The sequence below is a fragment of the Culicoides brevitarsis genome, chromosome 1 (genome assembly GCF_036172545.1).
Source record: "Culicoides brevitarsis isolate CSIRO-B50_1 chromosome 1, AGI_CSIRO_Cbre_v1, whole genome shotgun sequence".
NCBI classification, from domain to species: domain Eukaryota; kingdom Metazoa; phylum Arthropoda; class Insecta; order Diptera; family Ceratopogonidae; genus Culicoides; species Culicoides brevitarsis.
The window spans coordinates 41,680,044-41,706,277 of NC_087085.1; the positions used below are offsets into that span (position 1 = coordinate 41,680,044).

General features: G+C 20.9%; 1 protein-coding gene and 1 long non-coding RNA gene across 6 annotated transcripts in view; one reads left to right on the plus strand and one right to left on the minus strand.

The window, feature by feature from the left end:
* The window catches only part of LOC134827869 (uncharacterized), a 181,794-nt gene that overhangs the window by 52,274 nt on the left and 103,286 nt on the right, over nucleotides 1-26,234 (plus strand). The gene's annotated exons all lie outside the window — the stretch shown is intronic.
* LOC134827864 (protein groucho) overlaps nucleotides 1-26,234 on the minus strand; it is a 167,816-nt gene that overhangs the window by 28,814 nt on the left and 112,768 nt on the right. For all 5 annotated transcript variants that reach the window (XM_063840721.1, XM_063840722.1, XM_063840720.1 and 2 more), the window contains one exon: nucleotides 19,612-19,675. In XM_063840721.1, coding sequence (XP_063696791.1) covers nucleotides 19,612-19,675 — 64 coding nt within the window. The remainder of the gene's footprint in view (nucleotides 1-19,611; nucleotides 19,676-26,234) is intronic.

A 26,234-nucleotide genomic window follows, 5' to 3' on the forward strand; every position in this document is an offset into this window, starting at 1 on the left:
AAATATTATTATTAATTTAAAAGTAAATAATTTTAATCAATTTTATTTAAAAAAAAAAAAAAAAAAATTAAATTGCGAAACACAAATTCTTCACAATTTATCAAACAAGAACAAAATAAAATCAATAACTTGTCAAGAAAACTTTTTGTGTTTTAATTTTTCCGACAATTATGTTAATTGATTGTGCTTATCATCATCATCATGCTTCAACTCCATCTCCATCCATGCGCTCCGTAAAGTAACTTCTCGAATAACGTCTTAATCATAATAATCATTTAATGTCTTATGTACACAAAACTCATTTAACTTTATCCATGTTTATTTAATTGTGTTGTACACTCGACACAGACATTTTGCACGAAATCCCCTTTTAAATAATACATGCCTCGTAGCTACGTCGTCGTCGGCATCATCATCATCAACGACGAAGCAATTGTTGTTGCTGCTGCTGCCAAAAGCGTCTATGTGCTATATTTGTAACCAAGAAACCAAACATAATACCAATAAAGAACCAAAATGTACAAGAGTTTAGAGTGTTAGTTATCTCTCTCGCTCGCTCTGTGTGTGTCCTCGAGCAGCATTCCTTTGTGTATGGCAGAATACAATTTCAACAAAATTATAAACCGGTAAACATAAATCTATTTTCCTATTATACAATCTAAACTAATTGTGTAAGTAACTCTCTGTGGCGTATATTTCTGCCTCCTTTTAAGAGGTACCCCATGCACTGAAATATGTTTCACATCTTGTTCTTTATAGCCATTGTGTGTCCTTCGTCGTCGAGTCGTGCTACAATTTGCAAGATAATGGTAAATGGGAGTCTATTAAATTTTATTACAAACTCTTTGCTTTACATTTTCCTCCCCGTACGTGCTCTTGTCGAGTCTCTGCATTTAAAATACTTGTGTTTTTAATTGTGTTGTGAGCTTGCCATGTTAAAGGGTATTTTGTATTAAATAATGTACAAAAGGATTCTGTAGCGTAAAATGGTACACACTTCAACTCAAGTCGGAAGGTACAAAATTAAAATTGAGTGTTTGTGGATATAATAAATGAAGATATCTCATCGTTTGCATCACCCCTTTTTCTAACGTCGAAGGTATTTTCCTCACACACAAGTGCCATGAAAAAGATTATTCAAATTATTTCTCTTGCCTCGAAGAATGTTGTTGTTGTTGCCTGTGTTATGTGTTGATGTGTAGCTAACTATTAATCTGCATAAAAGTAGTTCAAGTGAAAATGATCTTCACTCTTATGTTTCTTCACCTTTGTCCGGAATAATGTTCGTTATTGTTATTATGACACAAACCCATGCTACACAGTTTCGGTACTAAATATTGCTTTTTGTGGTACATCAATTTAATCTGGTTTGCTCTTAAAAACTTGAAAATTAGTTATTGTTGTCGTCTGATACTCTGTCGTTGTTTTTTTTATTATCTTTAATGGACCTGTAAACTTCGTTCTACCTGAGAATTTTTTTTTAAATCAAAATTTGAATTTTAAATAAATTTTAAATAAATTTTAAATATAAATTTTACTAAAATTTATATTAAAATATTTTTAAATTAATTAAATAAAAATAAATAAATTAAAATATAAAATAATTTATATTTATTAATTAATAATTAAATTAATTTTAATATTAATTATTTTAATTAAATTTTATTCATTTTTTTTAATTTAATAAAAATGTTTTTTTTAATAATTTATTATTTTTAAAAAATGTTGATATAAAATTAATTTTAATTAAAAAATTAAAATAAAATATAACTTTTTTTATTTATAAATATATATTTTTTTTAATTTTTATCAGATGAGCTTAAAAATATGTATTATTTTTATTTATATTATTTTATTTTATATATTATTTTTTTTTAATTTTTTAACAAAATAAAATAATTCTATAAAATTTAATTTATAAAAAATATTTAAAATTTATTCAATAAAGTTATTTTTTATTTTTAAAAATATTAAATTTAATGTAAAAAAAAATTTCTTAATTTTTTTTTTAATTTATAAAAATTTTTTTTTTTTAATAATTTATTATTTTTAAAAAATTTAATAGAAAGTTAATTTTAATTAAAAAATTAAAATAAAAAAAAAAAAATAAATTAAAATTAATATTTATAACAAAATATTTTTTTTTAATTTTTATCAAATGATCTAAAATATTTATTATTTTTATTTTATATTATTTTTTATTTTTTGTTTAACAAAATAAAAGAATTCTAAATTATTAATTAATTAAAAAAAAATATTTTAAATTTATTTTATAAAATTACATTTTTATTTTTAAAAATATTTTATTTAATGTTTAAAAAATTAATATTTATTATTTATTTTAATTTAAATAATTTTTTAATTATATTTTTTTACGAAAATTATAAAAAAATAAAATAAATTTTCCTGTTAATTTTTATAAAAAAAAAACGTTTTTTGGTAGAACGAAGTTTACAGGTCCATTATGTCCAAATAAAAATTATAAATTGTAATGCAAAATATCAACCTTATCTCTTTTCCCCTTTTCCCTTTACCACTTTTCCCTTCACCGAATGACTGTTCAAGAATTTTTCATCCTACACACCCGAATAATGCCTGTGTAAATTTTATATTTAAGTTTTAAGTAAAAGTTTACATTTTGAAATGTGGTTTTGGTTTAAAACCACATAAACGTAAACTCTTACAATAATAACACTCGCACACTCGTACTCGTTCTTTGGCATGATGGCAGTACATTATTGTCGTCGTTGTCGTCGTCGTCGACATCAGATCGTCTCGAAAAGTAGTTGGCATGAGTACAAGAGCGTAAAGTAATAGTCTAATAAAATAAAAGCTAACCAACATCGTTTATGTAGTAACTAACACTAAATTTTATAACAACATATTTTCGTTGCACAGTACGTCTCTCATCGTCTGCATGGCACAAAATTTTGTGCAAACTGTATAACCGACCAAGGTTTTGTGGGCGAAACTTTTTGAAATGGTTTGGTGATGTTTGGTTTAAATGTTTTGTAATTATTTTTCATCGTAACCTTTTTACCAAGTAGTAAAATTTGTGAAAAAGCCAGTCGTCTCCATTAAAATAATTAAGTCATTTTTTTCTCGAAATTGAAGAATTTTTTAAATGGGGTGATGACAAGCAATGTCAATAATTATTTTTAATGTCAATTTTAAGAACATCTTAAAATTTTATGTGAAAATTTTTAAGGGGGGAAAAGTTGTTTATTTAACGTCAAAAAATTGTTTTTCTTTGTTTCTCGTTGAGGTAAATTTCTTGAATATTCAATATAAAAATTTTATAATGAAATGACATGAAGAAAATAATCTCATTTTATATTATTATTTTGAATTGCTAAACTTTTTACACTTCTCCCGTTCGTCGTCGTGCCAAGAAGAAACAAGAAGAAAAATATTTGCGCACGTTTTTATTATTATTTTGTTGCTGCTAGACTGCTGTGAGTGAAGGAAATTATCTCTTCTTCGTTGTCGTACCCTAAAGGTATTAAAATTATTATGAATTCATTATGATATTATTATATGATGATGACGATAAAAATTTTGCATGAACGAAAATTTTAGGATGTTAGTTAACAAGCATTTAACGGAGTTGCTTGAATTAAAATTTTACGTCAAAATAAATTGAAATGAAATTAATGTAATTTATTATTTTCTTAAAATCATCATTTTTGTGACAAAGTATGAGAAGGAAGAATGATGATTTATTTATTATTATTATTATTACAAGGATGTCAAGAACCGCAAAGTTATGGCCGACAAATGGAGAAAGGGTAATGTCAATGAAAATAAAATAAAATAAACAACGAGACAAAAAATTTTTTTGTAAATAACGAAAAATTAGAAGAAAAGGAAGAAATTAATCGAAAAAGGGTTTGTTAAATTTACTGTGCTTAATGAGAAATTTAATTATAGGATTATACAACAATGACGACGACGTATCTGGTAGCAACAATAACGAACTAACTTGAAAAGTATTCAAGATGCGAAAAAAAAGATAAATTTTAAAAAAGGGTTTGAAATATTTTTACCTTTTATCCCTTGTTGTGTCTTTTTCATCTCTCTCTTTAAATTTTATTTTTTTTTTTTTATTTTTTTAGCAAGTATTTTGTTTGAAATTAATATTACAGAAGCCGAATTTAATCAAATAAAAAAAAAATATATAATAAATACAAATTTATAAAAAAAATATATATATTTAGGGTTCGGTGCGAAATGAATAAAATGTAATAATAATAGAGTATAACATACATATACGTAGAACTTCCTATTTAACGAATCGGTTTTTATTCACAAAATTCGAGCAAATATCAAAAATATCCCATACAACTGGATTTTTTGTCCCAGTGCATATTTTAAGTTTTTAAAGTATTATACACTCAAAATTTGTCCCAGTTGACATTTTTTTGCCCCAATGTTTTTAAAGTTTTTGTAATGCATTTTTGAAAATTTACCCCAGTTGACATTTTAAAAAAATTGCCCCTATACATATTCAAAATTTTTGACCCAATGTATATTTTAAAAATTTACCCCAGTTGACATTTTAAAATATTTGCCCCAATGCACATCCAAAATTTTTGTCCCAATGCATAATTGAAAATTTTTACCCAAAACACATTTAAAAATTTTGCCCCAGATGACATTTTGAAACTTTTACCCATATTCACATTTAAGAATATCGCCACAATGCACATTTTTTCCCTTAATGGGGATTCGTTATATAGCATTGGTTAAATGGGAAGTTATACGTATAAATTTAAATCAAATTTGACCTTTGAGAAAATCCGTTCATGCGTTTATTATTACACGTTTTATTGTTATTTGATACAAAGTTGTTGCAATGTTGCGGTAAATATCATTCGTTGCGAATTTAACAATATCATTATTATATTCTATCCGTTACAAGAATAATAAATAATAATAATGAACGCAAAAGAAGAGAAGATAATGATGTTATAAAGCAGCTGGTGTTTGTTTGGGCCAATCAAGCAAAAAAAAAAGATTAACTTGTAAGATAAACGCGAATAAAATTTTTTGCTTGCTTATAACTTAATATTATTTTTTAAAAAATAATAAAAATTATTATTAAAAAGAAATTTTAAAAAATTTTTTTAAAAGTTTAATATATAATTAATTTTAATCGATTTCCAGTTCGTCAGATGCTACTTAACCCTCTTTCCTTCCTCTTTTATATTTTTTTACATAATAACTTATAATTTCATTTTAATTTTTAATCAATTGATTATCATCACTCTCCTGTAGGTAATAAAAACGCAGAAAAAAAATGTAATAACTTATAAATTTATTGATGCTGTATTATAATTATACATGCCTGCTAGCCCATTTTTTATATATTCCACACATATATAATAAAAAAACAACATTGTAAAAGGCAATCAAGTACATCTATACACGAAAATTATCATTAATAATTCATTTAAAATATTCATTCATCGTATGTTCACTTCATAAAATATTATTTGAACACATAAAACGGCGAGGCAAGAAAAAAAGTGTATCATTATCCATTTTTATTGCATGCCACGGCGCATACTACAAACAACAGCAACACACAAAAAAAAGGAAGAAGATGAAGAGAACAGTCAGGGAGGTACATAATTTTAATGACTTTTAAAAGTGTTATATTTCATCATGTTTTCGCATTTTATTTTACTCTTTTTTATTTTTTTTATGATTTTCGTACGACGGCGACAGAATATTATTATGATGTGTGTGTGTATGACTAAAATAAAATTACATGATGTTGATTTTTATTCTTTTTTGTTATAAACGTATTTTGTTTCGCGCGTTCAAACACATGCATTGATTGTTTTGCTGGAATCAAGTACATGTTTAATATAATAAAAAATTCAACACGAGCAAAAAAATGTGTTGCATGCTGCTTGCAACATATGATGATGATATTCAGTGGCGCTATGATATAGGAAAAAAATATATAATTCATCTCTTTTGTTTTGTGTGTGTGTTTGGCATGATTATCACGACACAAAGAATGTATTTTATAAAAAAAAATATGGAAAGGAAAAACCGCAAAAAAATATTTTTTTAATATAAAAAATATAACATTAAAAAAATGTGAGATAAGATATTTTTTACTCGTTGAAAAAATATTATTTAAAAAAAATTTAAAATATTACACGTTGAAAAATGAATATTATTTAAAAAAAATTTTTTAAAAAAATATTGAGGTTATAAGTTTGTTAATAACCCGTCAGTTTTTTCTAAATATTTTCAGTTTTACACAATGCACATTAACAAATTATAGCTTGTTGGAAAGGTAATGAAACAAGCAATTTGATGAAAGCTATATATGGGCTTTTAGTGTTAGGATTTTCAGGCTTTTTAGGCTATACATATTTTTTTGTATAAATTTTTCAAAAAAAACTAATTTTTTATGATTTTAGACGAAAAATATTAGTTGTAAACAAATTTAATTGATGTCTTAGACTTTATAGCTGTTTATCTTGCGGTACAAGAATGATCCATCATGTAGCTTCCTCAACCAAAAGAAAGTTTTGACAGCTTACTAATTTCATACTATATATTATTCATTTTCGGAATGTTAATATTATTTATTTTCTTTCTCAAAACACGAAATAAATGTGCTTACAACTAAAAATATTTTTTTTTTGAAAAATTTATAAATATGTTTTATAGCTTTCATTAAGTTTTGTTTCATTAATAACAATTTGTATTGCATTTAAAACTTAATATGTTAGTAAAAACTAGTTAAGATTTTATTATTTTTTTTAATGTAATGTACTTAAAATAAAAATAATTATTTCCTTAAATTATTTTATTTTTTATTTATTTATGTATTATTATTTTTTTTTAAATTAATATAGAATAAAATTTTTTATTATCAAAAAATTAAAAAAATAAAATAATAAATAAATTAAAATTAAAATTAAATTAATTAATTTAATTTATTGTATAAAAATAAATATTTGCTATAAAGTATTTTATTTTTGTATTATTTATTTATTTTTTTATAATTATATATAATTCTAATTTAATTTAAAAAAAAATAAATAAATAATAAATTTGTTAATAATTAACTTTATAAAAAATATTAAGTTTAGCATTTATCAATAATTTGTTATTTTAAATTTTAGTATTAATAATATTGATCTTTAAAAAGTTATTATTTTTCATATAAAAATTTAAAATACTTTTTTTTCTATTAAAAAATAATAATTATTTAAATTATTTTTAAAAAAATATTTTTGAATAAAAAATAATTTTTTTTTTTTATTATAAAAAAAAAATTATTTTAGAAAAAAATAATTTAAAAAATTTTTTTTATCATTTATATCGAATTCAAATGTCCATTGAATTGTTACACTTTCAATTTGTTAATGCATGACAAACACCATTGTTTCCTTTTATTGTTTCTCCATTATTTATTACAATTTTTAATGTTTCACATTTAACCATAATAATCATAATAATAATAATAATAAAGAAGAAAAAAATAAAACACAAAAGAGCGTAATAAAATAAAACAAAGACTCTTTCACGCTAAAGTTATTCCTTATTTTTAAATGCAAACACACAATCCCAACATATTATTCCGCAGAATCCCTTTTATAGTCCACAAAGCAGTGTTTATATTGATATTTTAATGTTTTTGCGATATAAGTTTATTATATTCGATTCGCGAAAGGTAAAAAAGAAACATACAATATTTATTATTAATAAGATACAACAACACACTTCTCGGAAATTGGGATTGAGACAATAATAATAATAATGGCAATGAAGCGTGATTTAGTATATTATTGTTTATATATATTTTTATAGTATCATATATATTGATTGTATTCCTGTAATTTTGAACGCGAAACCAAGCAATTCCCTTATGCAATTTCAATTCAATTCAATTATAATAAAATGTTTTAATAATGTTGTTATAAAAGGCGAAAGGGAGAAGATAAACGAACGAACGCAAGATTTTGTCGCACATGTATGTATGTATGAAGAAGCTCATTAAATATACAAGAGAGTAGTTTAACGTGCATGATAATAATTTACAGGCAATTTAAGTTCTTGTCAAGTTTCATATATACGCTATAATAAAAGTTTATTGATCGTTCCGAGTCGAAAATAAGATTAAATGACTCACACACAGAAATATTGGTCTCTCTTGAGCCATCATAAACATTACCATAACCATCATCTAACGCAATTTGTGTCGTTTATAAAAATATTTTTGTTGTTATTACGATTTTTTTTTGTTCTTGTCTTTATTAATATCTTTTGACCAGACGACGCCGTTGATGTTTATTTCAGTAACGGATTTATCTTTAAAGACCCCGAAAAAATATTATTTAAAAAAAAATTTTAATATTCATCAAAATAAATAAATAATAAAAATATGCGAATATTAAATTTTGATTAAAAAAAATAAAATTTATTAAAATTTAAAAAAATAAATAAATAATTAATCAAAATTAATATTAATTTATTTTTAATTATTTATTTTTTTATATTTTAATAAATTTTATTTTTTTTAATTAAATATATTTAATTAAAAAAAATTTAAATTTTATAATACATTAATTAATATTTATAATTATTTAAATTATTTATTATTCATAATTATAATATTATAATATTAATTAATATAATAAATAATAATAAATTATTAATTATAAAGAAATATTTAATTAAATTAAATTAAAAATAAATAAAATATTAAATTAAATTAAATAAATAAAATTAAATATTAATAATTATTATGTATTTAAATATTTAATATATTTTTTTTATTAAAATTTTTATTCAATTAATTCAAATCAAGCAAAAAAAATTTTTTTTCAAAGTCCCGAAAAAATTTAAATACATCACTGCTTTATTAATAAAAAAAAATATATGAATAATAATAATAAACATAAAGTTATAGCAACACATTCTCTTTATATATGTTATAATATATATTATAATTGAACATTGACATTATACATTATTTATGATTTATTTATACAAAACTACAATTTACACAATGTTATTGAAAAAGAAAAGATAACTTTTATTAAAGTCGACTCCGTAAGAAGTACAAAACAAAAGCGAAACAGTGAAATCTTGATAATAATATATATATATAAAAATATTATTAAAAAAATATTTTCTTGCAAGTACAACAATTTATATTTAATCATTGAATCTAATTATTCGAATAAAGTCATAAATCTTTCATGTTTGATTATATTCGGAAATTAATTTTATGCGTTACATGCTTACAACAACTTTTTCTTTTTTTTTTTTTCTTTAAATAAGAATAAAATATAAAAAAGGCAACAACAAAGAAAGAGACACAACGGAGAAGAAAAAAAAGAACATGTTTTGATCTTATTTCTGCGCCCGATTGTAACATTTTATTGTGTACAAATGATGGTAAATGATAAATATAAATAAATACTCGAGAGAGAAACGGGAGGAAAAAAAATAAATGTAATCAAAAGAAGGAATGAAACGTGATTATTGTTTCTCAGTTACACTCGATCTCGCGTTTTTTCTTTTTTTTTCTTCAGTATATTGAGGCATTTAACATTCCGATAGACATTTATTTATGTGTTAAAAGAGTTTTTTGCCTTCCATACTTATTTTGTAAATGTGTAATTCAATTAGTGTTGTTAAGTTCAAGTTCAGTGATTTATGAATGATTTTGTATCGTAACACGTTTGTTCTCTTCAGTTCTCTTTTTTGTATTTTTTTTTATAAAATAAATACGTTTATAAACATCATCACATTTTGTGCCACGCAAGAACGTGAAAATATAATGAAAAAAAAACGTCAGACTGGTTTTCTCTACTTCATCATCATCATCATCGCGTTGCTTCATTTTATACGCCCCTTTTATGGCATTAACATGTAAAAGATTATAATGTACACAAAATAGCGACTAATTAAGGCAGACGACTCGCATCAACATTTTTCCTCCGTTTCTTGTTGAATGAATTTTTATGTTGTTTGCCTTTATTCATAAAAAAAATAAATATAAAAATATGTAGAAGAAAAAAAGATGTTTAATTTTAACACTATTAAACATGACTTTGCTAACTAATTCATGTTATTTTTTATTATTTTGCTTTAAACCTGCCTCTCATGTGTATAATATAATAATAAAATGAAGCAAAGAATTATAATGGAAATTAATGAAGATCAACAACTACAACATAATATATATATATACAAATATAGTAAACACGACAAGATGATTAGTTATTTATTTATGATGTTAATGATTAGGTGACTGTTACGTGAAGAAATGTCATCGAGTTATTAATTTTATGTTTAAACTGATCAAAGTTGTTGGAATGATTAATTATTGGCAGGCGTCGCGAGTCATACACTAATGGGATTAATAAAATTTTGTAATTATTTTATTTTTTTATGTTTTATGAAACAGGTAAGTTTATAATTATAATGTTAAAAAAAATATTTATTTAAAATTGCTTTTGAATATTTTAAACAATATTTTTAGAAAATTTTTTATATTTTTTATTATCTTATATTTTTTATTATCAAAATATGAAAATATTTAAAAAAAATAATGAAAATAATTCAATATGAATTGTATATAAATTAAAATCTTAATTAATTAAATTATATTAATGATTTTTTTAAATTTATTTTTAAAAAATAATTTGATTTAAATTTTTTATTTAATTAAAAAAAAATGAATTATTCAATTTTAATATTAAATTTTATTTTAGAATTCTTATGTTTTTTTAATTAATTTAAATAAAAACATCGATCAAAAACTGTTTCAATTCAAAAAAATTATTAAATTAAAAAAAATTAAAAAAAAAAATATTATTTCAAAATTAAAAAAAAAATTCAAAATATTAAATCAAATTCTTTAAATTTATTTTTTTAATTAATTACAATTAGATAATTATTATTAACTGTTTAACATTTAATATATTTTGTTAATATTTTTACTTAATTTTTAATAATAAATTTATCACTTTTTTTATAAAAAACTTTTTATTTTTCAAAAATTTTAAAGAATTTAATTTAACGATAATTTGAATAATTTAATTAAACATAAAAAAAATAATTTTTCAAAAATAAAAAAATAATCAATTATTTTTTTATTTTTTAAATTATTATTAAAATTTTTCAATGTTTTTCAATAATATTTTTTTTATTAAAAATTTAAAGATTTTTAATTACTTTAATGATAATTTTAAGAAATTCTTTAATTAATTTTGAAAATTATTTTTGAATTTGAAATTATTTTTCTTAAAAATTCTTGTTATTTTTTTTTTCTTTTAAATTTTTTTAAATATTTATTTATTATTTTTAAATATTTTAAATTAAACGATTACAAAAAATTAATTTTAAAAAACACGCATTAACTGAGATTTTAACATCAAAAAAAATGTCACACCTGTCAATTACAAAAAAAATCAAAATATTTTATGAACTCTCCCCGCATGTTATGAAAAAAAAAATATTTATTTATTTTTTTTTGCTACAAACAAACACATAAACAACCCTCATTTCATTAGTTTTAATAATAAATTGGATCGTAATCTCTCATGAATTCCTAACGACGACGATTTTAGATAGAAATCAAACATTTCTCATTCCATTCCCCCGATTAGAGACAAAAAAACATACAAAAGCCAGAGGATTCCTGATTGTTTGTTTTGTTCGCTCCCTTTTTATAGAAATTTTGATGACCGTCGCACACAGAAAGATAAATTTGATGCTTTTCCATTATTAATAATCCCATTCATGTCGGTTTTTTGGCTCACTCTCAGACGGGGAAAGTTTAATTCCAAATCCTCACTCAATTTATTATTATCGTGCAAACAATCGGAAAAGCGCGCGCGAAGGAGAAGAATAATGACGATAATAAAAAACGAAGAAGGAAAAAATGACGTGCTCTAAATCAATACAAGTCTTCCCAATTAGACGACGGGCACACACACGAGAGAATATCAAATTAATATCCATTTGTGTGTAATATAAATGTCATCAAATAAATGTCGCTCCGCTGTGCGCCGTGTCGCTCGCAATGGCAATTACTACGACGAGCAAAAGACCGTAATTTCGTATTCACCCTCCGTGCTCCGGCGAAATAACGACAACAATGACGACGACGACGAACGATAATATATTTAGGCACAAACACCCCATGTTTACCGCACCAAAAAGAGTCACACATGCTAGTTGTTAGTTAGTTACACACAGAAAATCATCGCAGCGAGGGAGAGAAGACACATATTATAATATTCATATTATGGAGATAATATGCTTGAGTGCATGGCATGTGATGTGATATTCTGCTGCTGCTGCTGTTTTGTTTACTTGTAGTAATTTCTATACGGAACAGACAACTATTTGCACAACACGAGAAGCGCCTGGGATGAGGAATAAAATTATAATGATAAAAGGGGTGGCATGGCAGCAATTCACATGACAACAAATATGCTTTCGCATCTCTAACTCTCGCTCTAAATATCGTTGGAGTAGTTGCCTTTTGAAGTGTCACATCATTTATTTAACGGAAAAGTAAGTGTTTTATTGTACGAATGTACAGAGATTAAAAGAGAGTTGAAAATATGTTTTTAGGCAAATGCAATTAGTAAAAATGTTTCAAATTAATTTTACGAATTTTTATAACTTTCTATTGATTTTAAAATTTTAAATTAAGAATTCTTATTTTTAATTTTTTTTTTTAATATTTCTTTAATTAAATAAATATTTATTTATTCGTTTTTAACTATTTTTATTTTAATTTTAATTTAAATTTAAATTTTTAAAATTATTTTTAATTAAATTCAAAAAATTAAATTTCTGATTTTTTTATAATTTTATTATTTTTTAATTTAAAAAAAAATAAATTTAAATCAAAATAATTGATTTGTAAAAAAAATTAATTAAATTTTATTTTAAATGACAAACAATAATAAATATAAAACATTTAATTTTTTTTTATTAATTAAATAATAATTATTTGAAATAACTATTATTATATATTTATTTTTTTTTATTTAATTTAACCTTGATTTTAACATAATTTTTAAAAAAGTTAATTTTACAAAAATAAAAAATTTATTTTGTCAACTTTAAAAAATTAAAGCCTAAAAGACTAAAAATGACAAAAATTTCTTAATTGAATATTAAAAAATAATTAATTTATAATTGAAATTATTATTTATTTATAATTTTTTTAATTATAAGTTAACTTATAAATAATTTATAGTGAAAAAAAAAATAATTATTTTATTTTATTTGATAATTTTATTTTAATTTATTTTTTTTTTAAATTATTTGACTAAATTTAATAGAATTTTTTTTTTATTATTTTTGTAATTTTAATTTTTTTCAAAAATATAAAAAAAATCAAGTTTAAAAATTATTTATTTTATTCAAAAAAAATTCTTGAATTAATTTTTTTAAAAATTTATTTTAAAATAAAATCCTGTAAAAATACTAAAAATAAATAAAAATTTGTTGAATTCGTTTTTTTTTAAGAGTTAAAGAAACTTGAAACACTTTAAAAAATTGCCCTTTCCTAATTTCATTAATAATAACTCAATCGTGAATATTCCTCAAGCAAAAATCCTCGAAGAAGGGAGAGACAGACCTATAATTATAAATAAATCATTTAATTGAGTTACGAAGGTTCAAATTTACCCAGCGAGGTGAAGAGAAAAAATATTGCATTCACTTCAAAAAAAAAAATCAGATAGAAAATTGTACTACTAGAAGAATTCACTCGAGGCATTCACATTATAAAATAAATAATAAAAGAAAAAAAAACGATGAAATATATTCTCAACGTCATAATTTTTTGTTCAATTTACAACACACTTAAGCTCGCATTCAATCATAATTCCACTCTTTCAATTTTTTTCATCGTTTTTTGCGTTAGATGTTGTTATTGTGTATCGCTCGGAGCGAAAGAATAATAATATTGTAGAGAGAGATACTTAATGTTATTATTGACCAAGCACCATAAAAAAGAACATCATCATATACAAGAAAATAAATTAATAAATAACACGAAAGAACAAGGCTCCGATTGAATGTCTGATGTGCGAGTGAGTGAGTTGCGTTGATTATTTGTTAGGTTTCATATTATGAGAGTGTGAAGTGATTAAATTGATACTATGACTACCGACCTGCCTTCATCATCAGCGAATATTTACTTTGTTGCGTGTTATGATATTAATTAGTTGCATTTTTCTTCCTTTTTATTTTTTTTTTTTTTTTTTTTTTTTTTTGTAAAAGCGGATTAACTGGTTTATTATTATTTTAACTGCATGACCATTCATGACATCAAATTCAATTAAAATTTACAGAAAATCGATTAAATAAACATACATGTGTGTTGAAATATTTAATGCATGCAGAAAATTACCATTATAACCTATTGAAAGCCATGTAATCAATGTCATGTTTTAAGCACATTATAAATATAAAGCATTTGCGAGATAAACAAATTACATATTAATTATCATTGTGACAACACACAACATTATTATTGTATTAATTTGAACATACAGCAAAGGGAGAATTGTTCTCCCATATGTACTACCAGCATATCTTGTATTTTATTAGTTTACATTTTAGTGAAATTATTGATTAATTTCAACTAAGTGACTTGTTTAATTAAATAATTTGAAATAAATTAAAATTTATTTTTTAAATTAATTTTAAAATAAATTGAATTATTAATTAAAATAATATTATTATTAATAAATTTTATTAAAATAAATAATTATTAAACATTAATAATAAAAAAATATTTTTTAACAAAATTAATTAATTCATATTATATAATTATATTATTATAACATAATTTAATTTGTTATATTATTGTAAAAAAAATTTATTTTTTTTTTTTAAATTTTATATTTTTTATATTTTTTTAAAATTATTTTAATTTTTTTGTTTTAAAAATTAAGTTTAAATAATTAAAAAATATTTATAAAAAATAAGTTTTTCGATAAATAAAAAAATAAAATATTAAATTATAATATAAAATAAATATATTTATGAATATTTTTAAATAATAAAATTTAAATATTAATATTATTTATTAATTATATTAATAATATTTATTTAATATTATATTAATTAATTCATTTTGTTTAAAAATATTTTTTTTATTATCTTATTTTTTTATTTTTAACTTTTTATCAATATTTTTAAATGAATTAAACTTATTTTAAAAAATAAAACATTTTAAATAAATAAATATAAAGCAAAAAAAAAAATATATATTAAAAATATTTTACAGTAAGTATATAATAATATTAAAATATTAATCAATAATGTTATAAATCAATTCTAATTAATCCAAACCAAGCAAAAAACTAACAAATTTATTATTTTAAAATCTCAAAAAGTTAAATATACTACTTTTATGCATTGTTATATTAATGCATATATATACAAAATAATAATATTAATATAACAATGCATTGTATATCTTTATAATATACAACATATATGTTAAATGTATATTTTTAAAACAAACAGTAGCACATTTTTATAAGGTAATGACAATCAAACATGTTTTTAACATTTTACAAAACAAATCATATCACGTTTTCTGGTTGCATGTTTCTTTCACATTATTTTCGTTAAATGTATTACAAGTTTGTTCCTACATACATATAACGAACATGTATAAAAAAAGAAACAAACTTGTAAAATTTTTGGTGTCGTTTATTAACATAATAATACTTTTTTTTGTATTTTTTTTTTATAAATTCATGATATGATTAAATCGCCTTATTTTAAATTAAGTGCCAACTATAACTTTCAATGATATTATTATAATTTGTTTCATGTTTCGTTACATATATGGAAAATTTAAAACATTCTTTGTCGTTGTCGTGCAATGATAAACCACAATACCACATTTATTGTCTGCTGCTTCATAATGTTATAAGAACAACATGTATGTTTATGTATAATATGTGAGGAGGAACATGCATGTTATTATTTATTGTTTAAAGAACCTCTTTCCTACATGTTTTTGTTATGCCTTTACATTACACAGCACCAACAACAACATCATCATCATCATCAAGCTTGTTTAGTTTTGCATATAGGCCAGCATACAATAAATATTGCATTATTCGAGTGCATTGAAATATGTATGTTGCATGAAAAGTAATAACAATAATAATAATAAATGAAATGAACTCGAGCCTAAAAGATATGTTATTATTGTTATTATCGGATTTGCCTTGTTGTACACCACTCACATGTTCATATGCATCCTTTTGTATCATTTTAATATTATTTAGTTCAATTTATTTATTTATTATTCATGTTCGGAGCTGGAATTATGAAAGTGCACACCGATCAATATATATTTTATTATTATGATTATTTTGAAAAAGAATAGAAAACTAGCTTGGGGTGCAATTACATTCGATAAGTAAACATGAATGGATTTTCGAGAACAAAACAAAATTATTATTGTGTGCAAATGAAAGATAGATTAATTATTTACGGCTTAGAAAATTCGATTTTGCACACAAATTATTGTGGGCGAAAAACGAGGAGAAAAAACAATGCGGAAAACCTGACTAATTAAATTTTCAAATTTTTGATCTCCTTCTCTTAATTAATACGAGCCACACAGCGCCGCGTACCAATAAAATCGATACAAAATGCATCGAAAAACCGTCATTTAAACACTTGCCTATATATATTTTTCGTGCGGGAGGCCGTACATAACAAACAGAGGTGAGTATGATTCGTAAAACTTTTCAATTTTAACTACAGCTAGATGCGGGAAATTTGAACAAAATAAATTATTTTATTTTTTTTTTATTTTTTTTTTTTTTTTGATTTTTAAAAAAAAAAAAAATTTATTATTAAAATTTAATTTTTTAAAAATATTTTTCAATTATTTATATTTAAAAATTTTTTTTTTTAATTTTTTTATTTAATTTAATTTTTTTTTTTAATTGAATTTTTTTAAATAAATTTTTTTTTTTTTTAAAAAAATTTTTAATAAAAAAAATATTTTTTATTTTTTTTTTAATTAATTTAAAATTTTTTTTCAAAACATTTTTATAATTTTTCAATAAATATTTATAATAATTTTAAATATAAAAAAATTATTTGATTTTTTATTTTATAATTTTTAATTGAATTAATTTAATTATAAATCTTTTAAAAACGTTAATAATAAAAAATGATTTTTAAAAATTAAAAAATATTTTTAATTAAATTAAAATTAATTAATAATTTTAAATTTATTTTAAATATTTTTTAATTAATTTATTTTAAAAAAAAAAAATTAAAAAATATTTTTTAATTTTTTTTTTAAATTTCATTTAAATTTTTTTAAATACAAAAATTTGAAAAATTAATATTTTGTTTTTTTTTTTTAATTTTATTTCAAATTTCCCGCAATTTCCAACAACATGTGTGAAACAATTTTTGGATTTTCAATTTGCAATATAATAATATACGATGTTCGTGTATTTTTCGTGTGTGCGGACCGAGGAAAACAACAACAACAATAATAATAACAAAGGCAAATACTACTGTTAAAACTATTAAATTCATGTGTTAGCTACACACATTCACATAAAAAACGATAACTAACAATGCATTTTAGTTTTTCTCTCTGCCCGACGACGATGACGATGACGACGACGACGAGCGAGGCTTGCACACATTAAATAGCCATCGGTAGTGGTATGAGGTCCGTGGTAGCAAAAAACCACACAAAAGCATTTATAAAATAAATTATACTTTCTCTCTTTCTCTCTCTCGCCCGTATTTTCTCGCTTCTCTGGTCTCGTGTTACGTTGCTTTTTTGATTGCATTTCAAATCTAAAATCCTTAAGTTTGTATTTGCTTTTATCATCGAGTGTACGGCACACGGAAACATGTTGTTGCAAGTACTGAACTGGGAAATATTGGCAAATTATGTGAATGTGCAGAAAATAAATCCACAACAATGGCAGGGTTATAACAGTTATAATTTAATGGAAAATATTTGTTGATAATCGTTGTGACTGCTCCGACAGAAGTGTAATTGAACCATAAAATACAAGATATATTTTGTTTTGTTCGAAATTATTTTGTGTCATTTCAAGTCTTTTATGAATAATTTTGAGGATTTGACATATTTTCATTTTTTCAAGTTTTTTAAAAAAAATATTAAAAATTTGTTTTTATATAAAAATTATAAATATTAAAAAATTAAAAAAAAATAAAAAAAATATTATTAATATTTAAAATTATTAATAAAAAAAAATTAATTCGTTTAATTAATTTTTTTAATATTTATAATTATTTTTTTTTATTTTTATTTTTTTTATTAATAAAAAAAATATTTTTTTTATCAAATTAAATAAATAAAAAAATTAATTTTATATTGAATATTAATATTTTTCATATTTTTTTTAAAAAATTATAAAAATTTTTATTTTTAAAAATTTATTTATTAATTTTAAATTTTTTGAAATAATTTTAAATTAATTTTTTTTAAACTTTATATTTTAAATATTTTATTATCTTAATTTATTTACTTTATTTTATTAAAAAATTTTTTTTTATCAAATTAAATTAAAATTAATTAAAAAATTTCATAATATTGAAATAATTTAATTTTTTTTTAAATTATTTTAGTTTAATAAAAATTTATTTTTTTTTACAAATTTTTTAAACTTTTTTTTTTATTTTTTTTAAATAATATTTATTTCGCTCTTATTTTCAAAACCTTGAAAAATCTGAAAAAATTCCGATTAATTCAACAAATGTCAACAATTTTTTAACTGTCAATATCATTAAATCCCCTCAAAACCTCAGATATTTGACAAATATTTAAATCTATCTTGATTTTGCCATTCATCATTCGACCATTGAATGCAAAATAAGGCAATAAAAGTTACACATAAATAAATAAATAAAATTGTCTACATTGTATCCATTGTTGGTTGCCCATTAAACGAGAGCGAGACAGAAAATAAAACATTCTGAGATGTCATCAGAATGAAATACACAAAACATAAATAGTTAATTAGGAGTCATTTCCATTGAATGGGGCGCTGTAAGTTGTTGCAACGAACGGCAGCCATGCGACAAAATAAATGACGTTGTTAATAAAATGACAAAATTATTATCATTATTATTCGATAGCGAACTGACGGGGCACGACGACGACGACGAAGAGCGACAGATCAATATCGTTTTGTTCGTAAAAGTTTAAATTGAAATTGAATGGACGACGTTCTTGACTGCAATTCGGTAGGAGCGCATAGAGGAGGTTATTGATGCAATTATAATGACAAACAGAGGAGGCACACAAGATAAATGTATGCGATATGATACGATTAAAGAATTTATTTTCGAAAAGCAATAAATTATGATTTGATTGACTTAAATTGAAGCGTTGTTTCAATTATCATATTATCTTTTTTGCTACGAACGAGAGACATTGACATCGTTTGCTTGTCATTAAATTAAGAAATGAATTCGAAATCAATCAATTTTGTCGTCTTTGCATTGTTCGTCTTCATTTGTGCGAGAGAGCAAATTTTAATAAAAAAAAAATTAATGATGATGGAAACTTACCATTACATAATGCCTTTGCATTTCTGTCTTTTCCTGTGCCAATTTTTCACATTCCAGCTTCAACCTGTAATTAAACAAAAATTAAAGTTACATGAATTAGCAAAAAAATTAATTTTTTTGTGTATGTTTGGTTCAGATTTATTATTTAAAAATTTTTAATTTTTTTTTTAATTAAAAAAATTATTAAATAATAAAAAATAAAAAAAAAAAAAATAAATAAAATAAAAATATTTAAAAATAATTAAATTATTAATTAATTTAATAAAATTATTTTTTTAATTTATTTAAAATTTCTTATTATAAAATTCTTAAAAAAAATAAATTCTTAAAAATAAATGAATAATTTTTTTCAATTATAAAATTTTCAAAATAAAAATATTAAACAATAAAATTTAAAACAAAAAAAAATTAAATAATTATTAAATTTAATAATAAAATTTTTTTTTTTTTTTTTATTTGAAAATTTATTAAAAATATTGAATTAATTAATTTTTTTATATAAAATTTTAAATAAAAAAATACAAAAAAAAATAATTAAAATAAAATACATAAAAATTATATTTAATTTATTTCATAAATTTTTATAAATTTTGAAATAAATTACGAAAAAAATTTAATTTATTAAAAATTTAATATTTTTAAATTTTTTAATTTTTTTTAATAATTTTTTTTTAAATTATTTTTTAATATTTTATAATTTTTTTTAAATTTTTTTAAATTATTTTAATAAAAAAAATAATTTTAAAAAATTTTTTAAATTAAATATAAATTTAAAAAATATAATAAAATAATTTTTAAAAAATAATTTGTAAAAAAAATAAATATTTTTATAAAGTGCATTAAAAACAATTTAGCACACGGCTCAAAATACCACAAAACATGAGTAAACACTATGTGACATGGCCTGCGATTTTTCAAACGACACTGCACATAATAAATCAACGTCATCATCTACCTTTTGCTTCCACACCTCAATTACGCTAACATATTTATAGTTCACACACTCTTGTAATTATTAATTTTTAACACGAATTTCACACACATGCAAGCGAACAAATAGAGTTGACCAAGATGGTAATCATTAGAGTGCATTTATTGCCTCTCACACTACACGACCAACAATTTCAATAAAATAAAATAAAAAAAAATAATAATAATGAAAGAACGACGCAGTGTAGATATAATAACAATTAAGGTCTTGACTTGTGCATTTTTTTACAACTTTTTTTTTTAATTCCATTAAAATCCATTTATGTCTGCGTACAATGTAACTTTTTATTACATTATTATTATTAATATTAATAATAGCAATATATAGCGATATTATTAACAATTTTGCTATTATTTATTATTACATTGCATGATAATGTTATAATAATATTTTTACAACATCCAGCCCGAACCGAGAGAGAGAAAGAGATTGCTGTGGATAAAATCAAAAAGGTAGTCATTATATTGGCATTATTGTACTATATATGTTGTATAAATAAATTGCAATATAAATTGAATGCGAACAAAGTGTAGGATGATGGCAATATTATTATTTTTATTATATTGGAAAACATGAATGGATTATTTATTGAGAATCTTGTAGATGTTATTAAAATGTTATTTTTTATTTATTTTATTAAATGTTTTGTAAGTGTCATTATCATGATTCATGACTTTCTTAACTCTTTTACTCATAATTAAATGTTAAATAAATATTTTAAATAATAAAAAAGAAATCCAGACACCATCGTTTAAATAAATTTTAACAACAATGAACGGTAATGGACCACATAAATACACAATTTACAAACATAATAATAAAAGTTTTTATTATTTCATTTCACTTTATCTTAAAAATAATAAAAAGTTATACCCGCACAGACTGAGTATAATAACATAATTTATGTTGAACGCATGCACAGCGAATAATAAGTGTCTGGCTTTTAAAATGTGACTGCTTTACTTTTTTTTATTATTATTATTTTAAATAATAACAAATGATAGAATGGAAAAAGGAAATTAAAAATTTATTCGAGCAAGTCAACTACTGTAGATATAAAATTTTTAACATTGTTTGTCTATTAAAAGTTTAAAATTCTTACAAAAGGGACTTTCTTTGTCGAAATAATAAATTTTCAATCATACCAACATTTATATTCACCCTTGTCGTTGTTATTATTACATAGGATGTATAACAATGCATACAAAAGCGTCGACATATGATGATGATGAGAGAAGATTCAAAGAAATTTATTTCTAAAGTTGTCATAAGTGCGCTCATTAATTCTTTCCGCTCTGATGCACAGATAATATATTTTTTCCCTGTGAATGAGTGTCGACATGTACATGCAGGGAAGATCGTAATTGTATATAATGTTAAGTAAATGAATCAACAAATCGTCTTCTTTTTAGAAATTCACATGTGCGGTGAATTCCGTTTATAAGGAAATATTTTAAAAATCGATAAAAATTTTAATTAAAAAAAATAATAATTTTTTTTTTCGAATTTTTTTCATTACTTTTTTAATTTAATTAAATAAATAAAATGAAAAATATATAAATTATTTATTAATATTATTATAAAAAAATAGAATTATTTAATAAATCATTTAATTTATAATTAAATAATATTTTTAAAATTAAATTAAATTTTTCAATATTATTTTTTATATATTTTCGATAGATTGAAAAATAATAATTAGATAATTAAAAAAATATAAATTAAATATTTTTTTTTTAATTATTATTTTCTTCTATTTTAGAATTTTTAATAAAAGTATAATTAACAATTTTGATTTATGTTAAAAAATTAAGTTAAATAAATTATATTATTTTAATTATTTATTTTTATATTGTATTATTTAATATTATATTTATTATATTATTTATGATTTTTTTTTTATTTTTCAAATTATTTTTTTTAAAATATATAAAATAAATTTATAAAAAAAAATAATATTGAAAAATTAATTTAATTTTAAAAATATTATTTATTTATAAATTACCTAAAATATTTATTAAATAGTTATTTCTATATTATATTTTTGAAATTATTATAATTATAACTATCATTAAATAAATATGTGTTTTTAATTTTATTTATTTTAATTCATAAAAAGTATTCAAAAATAAAATATAAAAATAACTTTTTTATTTATTCAATTTTTGAATTAAGTTATATAATTTAAACATTATTATTATTTTAAAATTTATTTTTAATATATTGAAAATTTATATCAATATTTTTTTTTTAATTTGAATATTAAAATATTTTTTTTTGTAAAAATTTCGAATTTTAAAAATTTTTAAAACGGAATGAACCATATCTCTTGTATTGTTGTAGAAAACACAAAAAAAAAGAATGATTGAAGAAATAATAACAATAAATAATAATAATTTCTATTCATCTCATATCCGACAAGGTATTCCGACGTGCATTGGACAGTTTTTCAAACAGAATGTACATAAAATATATAATCATCATCATCATCATTATTATATCGTGAATAATCTCATATAATTCATTAAAACACATTCATAAACCGAGAGAGAGATATGATGTTGATGATGATTATTATCTACCGTAATGTATGAAATTTTCACATGAATATAAACTCACTGTCATTAATCAATTCCACACAGCAAAATGTTGTTGTTGTTGATGCATCAACTCAGTCGGGGGGGTTTATTGAATGAATGGTGTGCATGATTAAATATTTTAATATGATAATTATTTTGTATGGAAATTATTGTGATAAGCGAAAATAAACATTGTTGAAGCGTTTTTGTGTTCGGGTCAGACAAATTATTTAATTAAGTTAGTTTATTGTGGTTGCATTTTTGCGCTCGGCATTCCGAGAAAAAACTGTCATAATTAATTATTATTTTTTTTTTCACTTACTGGTCAACCCGTAAAGCGAGTCAATTGAAATAATGATATGTGTAATGTAATATAATAAAAAGGCATAACATAAATGTCAAGCACCATTCAACATTTCACACTCGAATGACTTTCAATTTAACAATAAGTACGTGGATGTATCGATGGATGTGCAAAAAGTATAATAAAATAAAATAATAATCTGTAAAAATATTAAGCGCTCTGCTGTATTTAGCCAAGCGTGCATTATTATAGTAAATGTACTATTGTGTGTCACAAACACATTTTTTTTTTCGAATCAGAAGTATATTTTTTTTACAATGTTATATGTAGGTATGATAAAAATTTCATATCATCAAGTCGAGAATGCACTCGACAGCAACACGAACACACAGCATGATGTCCCATGACAGTCGTTTTACAAATGTGAGCAAAACACGATTCGTTTACCCAAAAAAAAACTGCATCACATAATATTAAAACGAAAAAAAAATATGAAAAAACACACAGTTTATAATATAAATAATAAAAATGTAGCACATATATAGGATGTATGCAGATGTCGAGCGATGCGACGTGCAAAGAAAGAAAAAAAAATTGTTCCTCCTCAATAAATTGGTTCCCCGTTTTTATATCATGACGGTATTGTATGTCGAACTTTCGTACAGATGGGAGGATATCCAGTTTGTATCATCGCATCATCATCATCAATAACAAAAACATGCAGGTCGTTACAAATTTGTTTTTTTTTTAACTTTTTGTCCCTTAAAATTAATTTTTTAAATAATTTTTTCATATTAATTTAATAAAATAAAAAATAATATTAATTATTTTCTTTTAAAATATTTTTTATTTATTATTAAAAATTTAAAAAAAAACAAATTATTTTTTTTAATATTAATAATTAATTCAGAAAAAAAAAAATTTTTAAAAATTAAAAAAAAAATTTTATTTTTAAATTTTTTTTTTTTTAAGTTTATTTATTTATTTTTGTTTAAAATTATTTTTTTTTAAATATATAAAAATATTTATTTTATTTAAAATTAAAAAAATTAAATTTAAAAAAATAAAATTTTAGAATAAAAATATTTAAAATTAATTTTTATTTAATTTTAAATTTATTTAATTTTTATTATTTTAATTATTTAGTTTATAAAATTTTAAATTATTTATAAAATTAATTTAAAAAATTTTGTTTTAAATTTTTAATTATTTTAAAAAAATTTAAATTATTTTTATTAAATTAAAAATTTTTTAAAAATTAAATTTAAAAAAAATAATTTTTTTATTAAGTAATTATTTTATTTTAAAAATTTTATTTTTTAATTAAGACAAAAAATCGAAAATCTTATAAAAATTGTACCGTCCTAAAGCAAAAAAAAAAGTTTATTATTTTTAAACACATTTAAATACCGAACGTTACGCATAAACAGACAGATGATTTTTCATCAGAGTATTAAAAAAACGTTAAAATGATCCGATATTCAATGCGCCATACAAACATTGGAGGGTACATTAAAGTTCATTCATAAACGTCGGCGGTATATTCGAAAACCGAACAGAACACAGCGAAAATGAAAAAAAAAGAATAAACGGATGTATGATGATGAAAGTTTATTGATTTTAAACAATGTTTGATGGGCATTATGTGGTATTTATTTATATTTTCCGTGTCTGTGTGTTATGCTGTCGGTCGACTGGTTGACTGCACAAACAACGACGACGCACTCATTCACCCACTCTCTCACACGCAACGTAGTATCATTTGCAGGCAATCAATCGTTTCTGTGGTTTATTTGCATTTATATTATTATTGTTGTTGATGTTGCTTCTGCCGTTATTATTAAGCAGTGCCCTTATTATTTTTTTTCTGTGTTTTGTTGTTTATTTAGGGTAGGTCTTTTTATTTTTTGGGGTAATTTTGTGATGATTTACAAAAAAAATTTTTTTTTTTTGTTTTATTTAATGTTGAAAAAATATAAAAAGAAATAAATTTATCAAATTTAATCTTAATAAAAAAAACTATCAAAATTTATTTAATTAAATAATTATTCGAAAATTTAATTTTAAAATAATTTAATTTTTTATTTTTTATAATTTTTATAATTTTTTTTCAATTAAATTTATTCATTTAAAAAAAATTTTTTTTTTACAAATTTTTTTTAATTAAATAAATAAAAATTCGAAAAAAGATAGTTTTGTATTTTTGTAATTTTTAATGTTCAAAAATCAATCTTAAAAAATAAATAAAATTTAAATTAATATTTCATTAATATTTATTAAATTAAATTATTATCTTATTTTTTAAAATTAAAACATTAATTTAATAAATACAAATTCGAAAAAAAAATAATTTTTATATTTTATTTAATGTTGAAAAAAATTTTAAAATTAATTTTTTAAAAAAAATTCTATTAAATTTTTTTAAATCAAATAATTATAATTTATTTTTTTAAATTTATTTTTATTTAATTTTTAAATATTTTCAATATTTTTTATATTAAAATTAAAAATAAATAATTTTTAATAAATAAAAATTCGTAAAAAAAATAAAATAAAAATAATTTTGTAATTTTTATATTTTGTATAATATTAAAATATATTTAAAAAAAATTTTTTTTATCATCTTTCATTTATTTATCCACTTTTAATGAAATTACTTCACTAAATAAAACTTTTTTCTATTTTTTTTATTATTTTTTTCAGACAACAGCAAAAAAAAAATTATATGAGCAAGTAATTGTACCCAAGT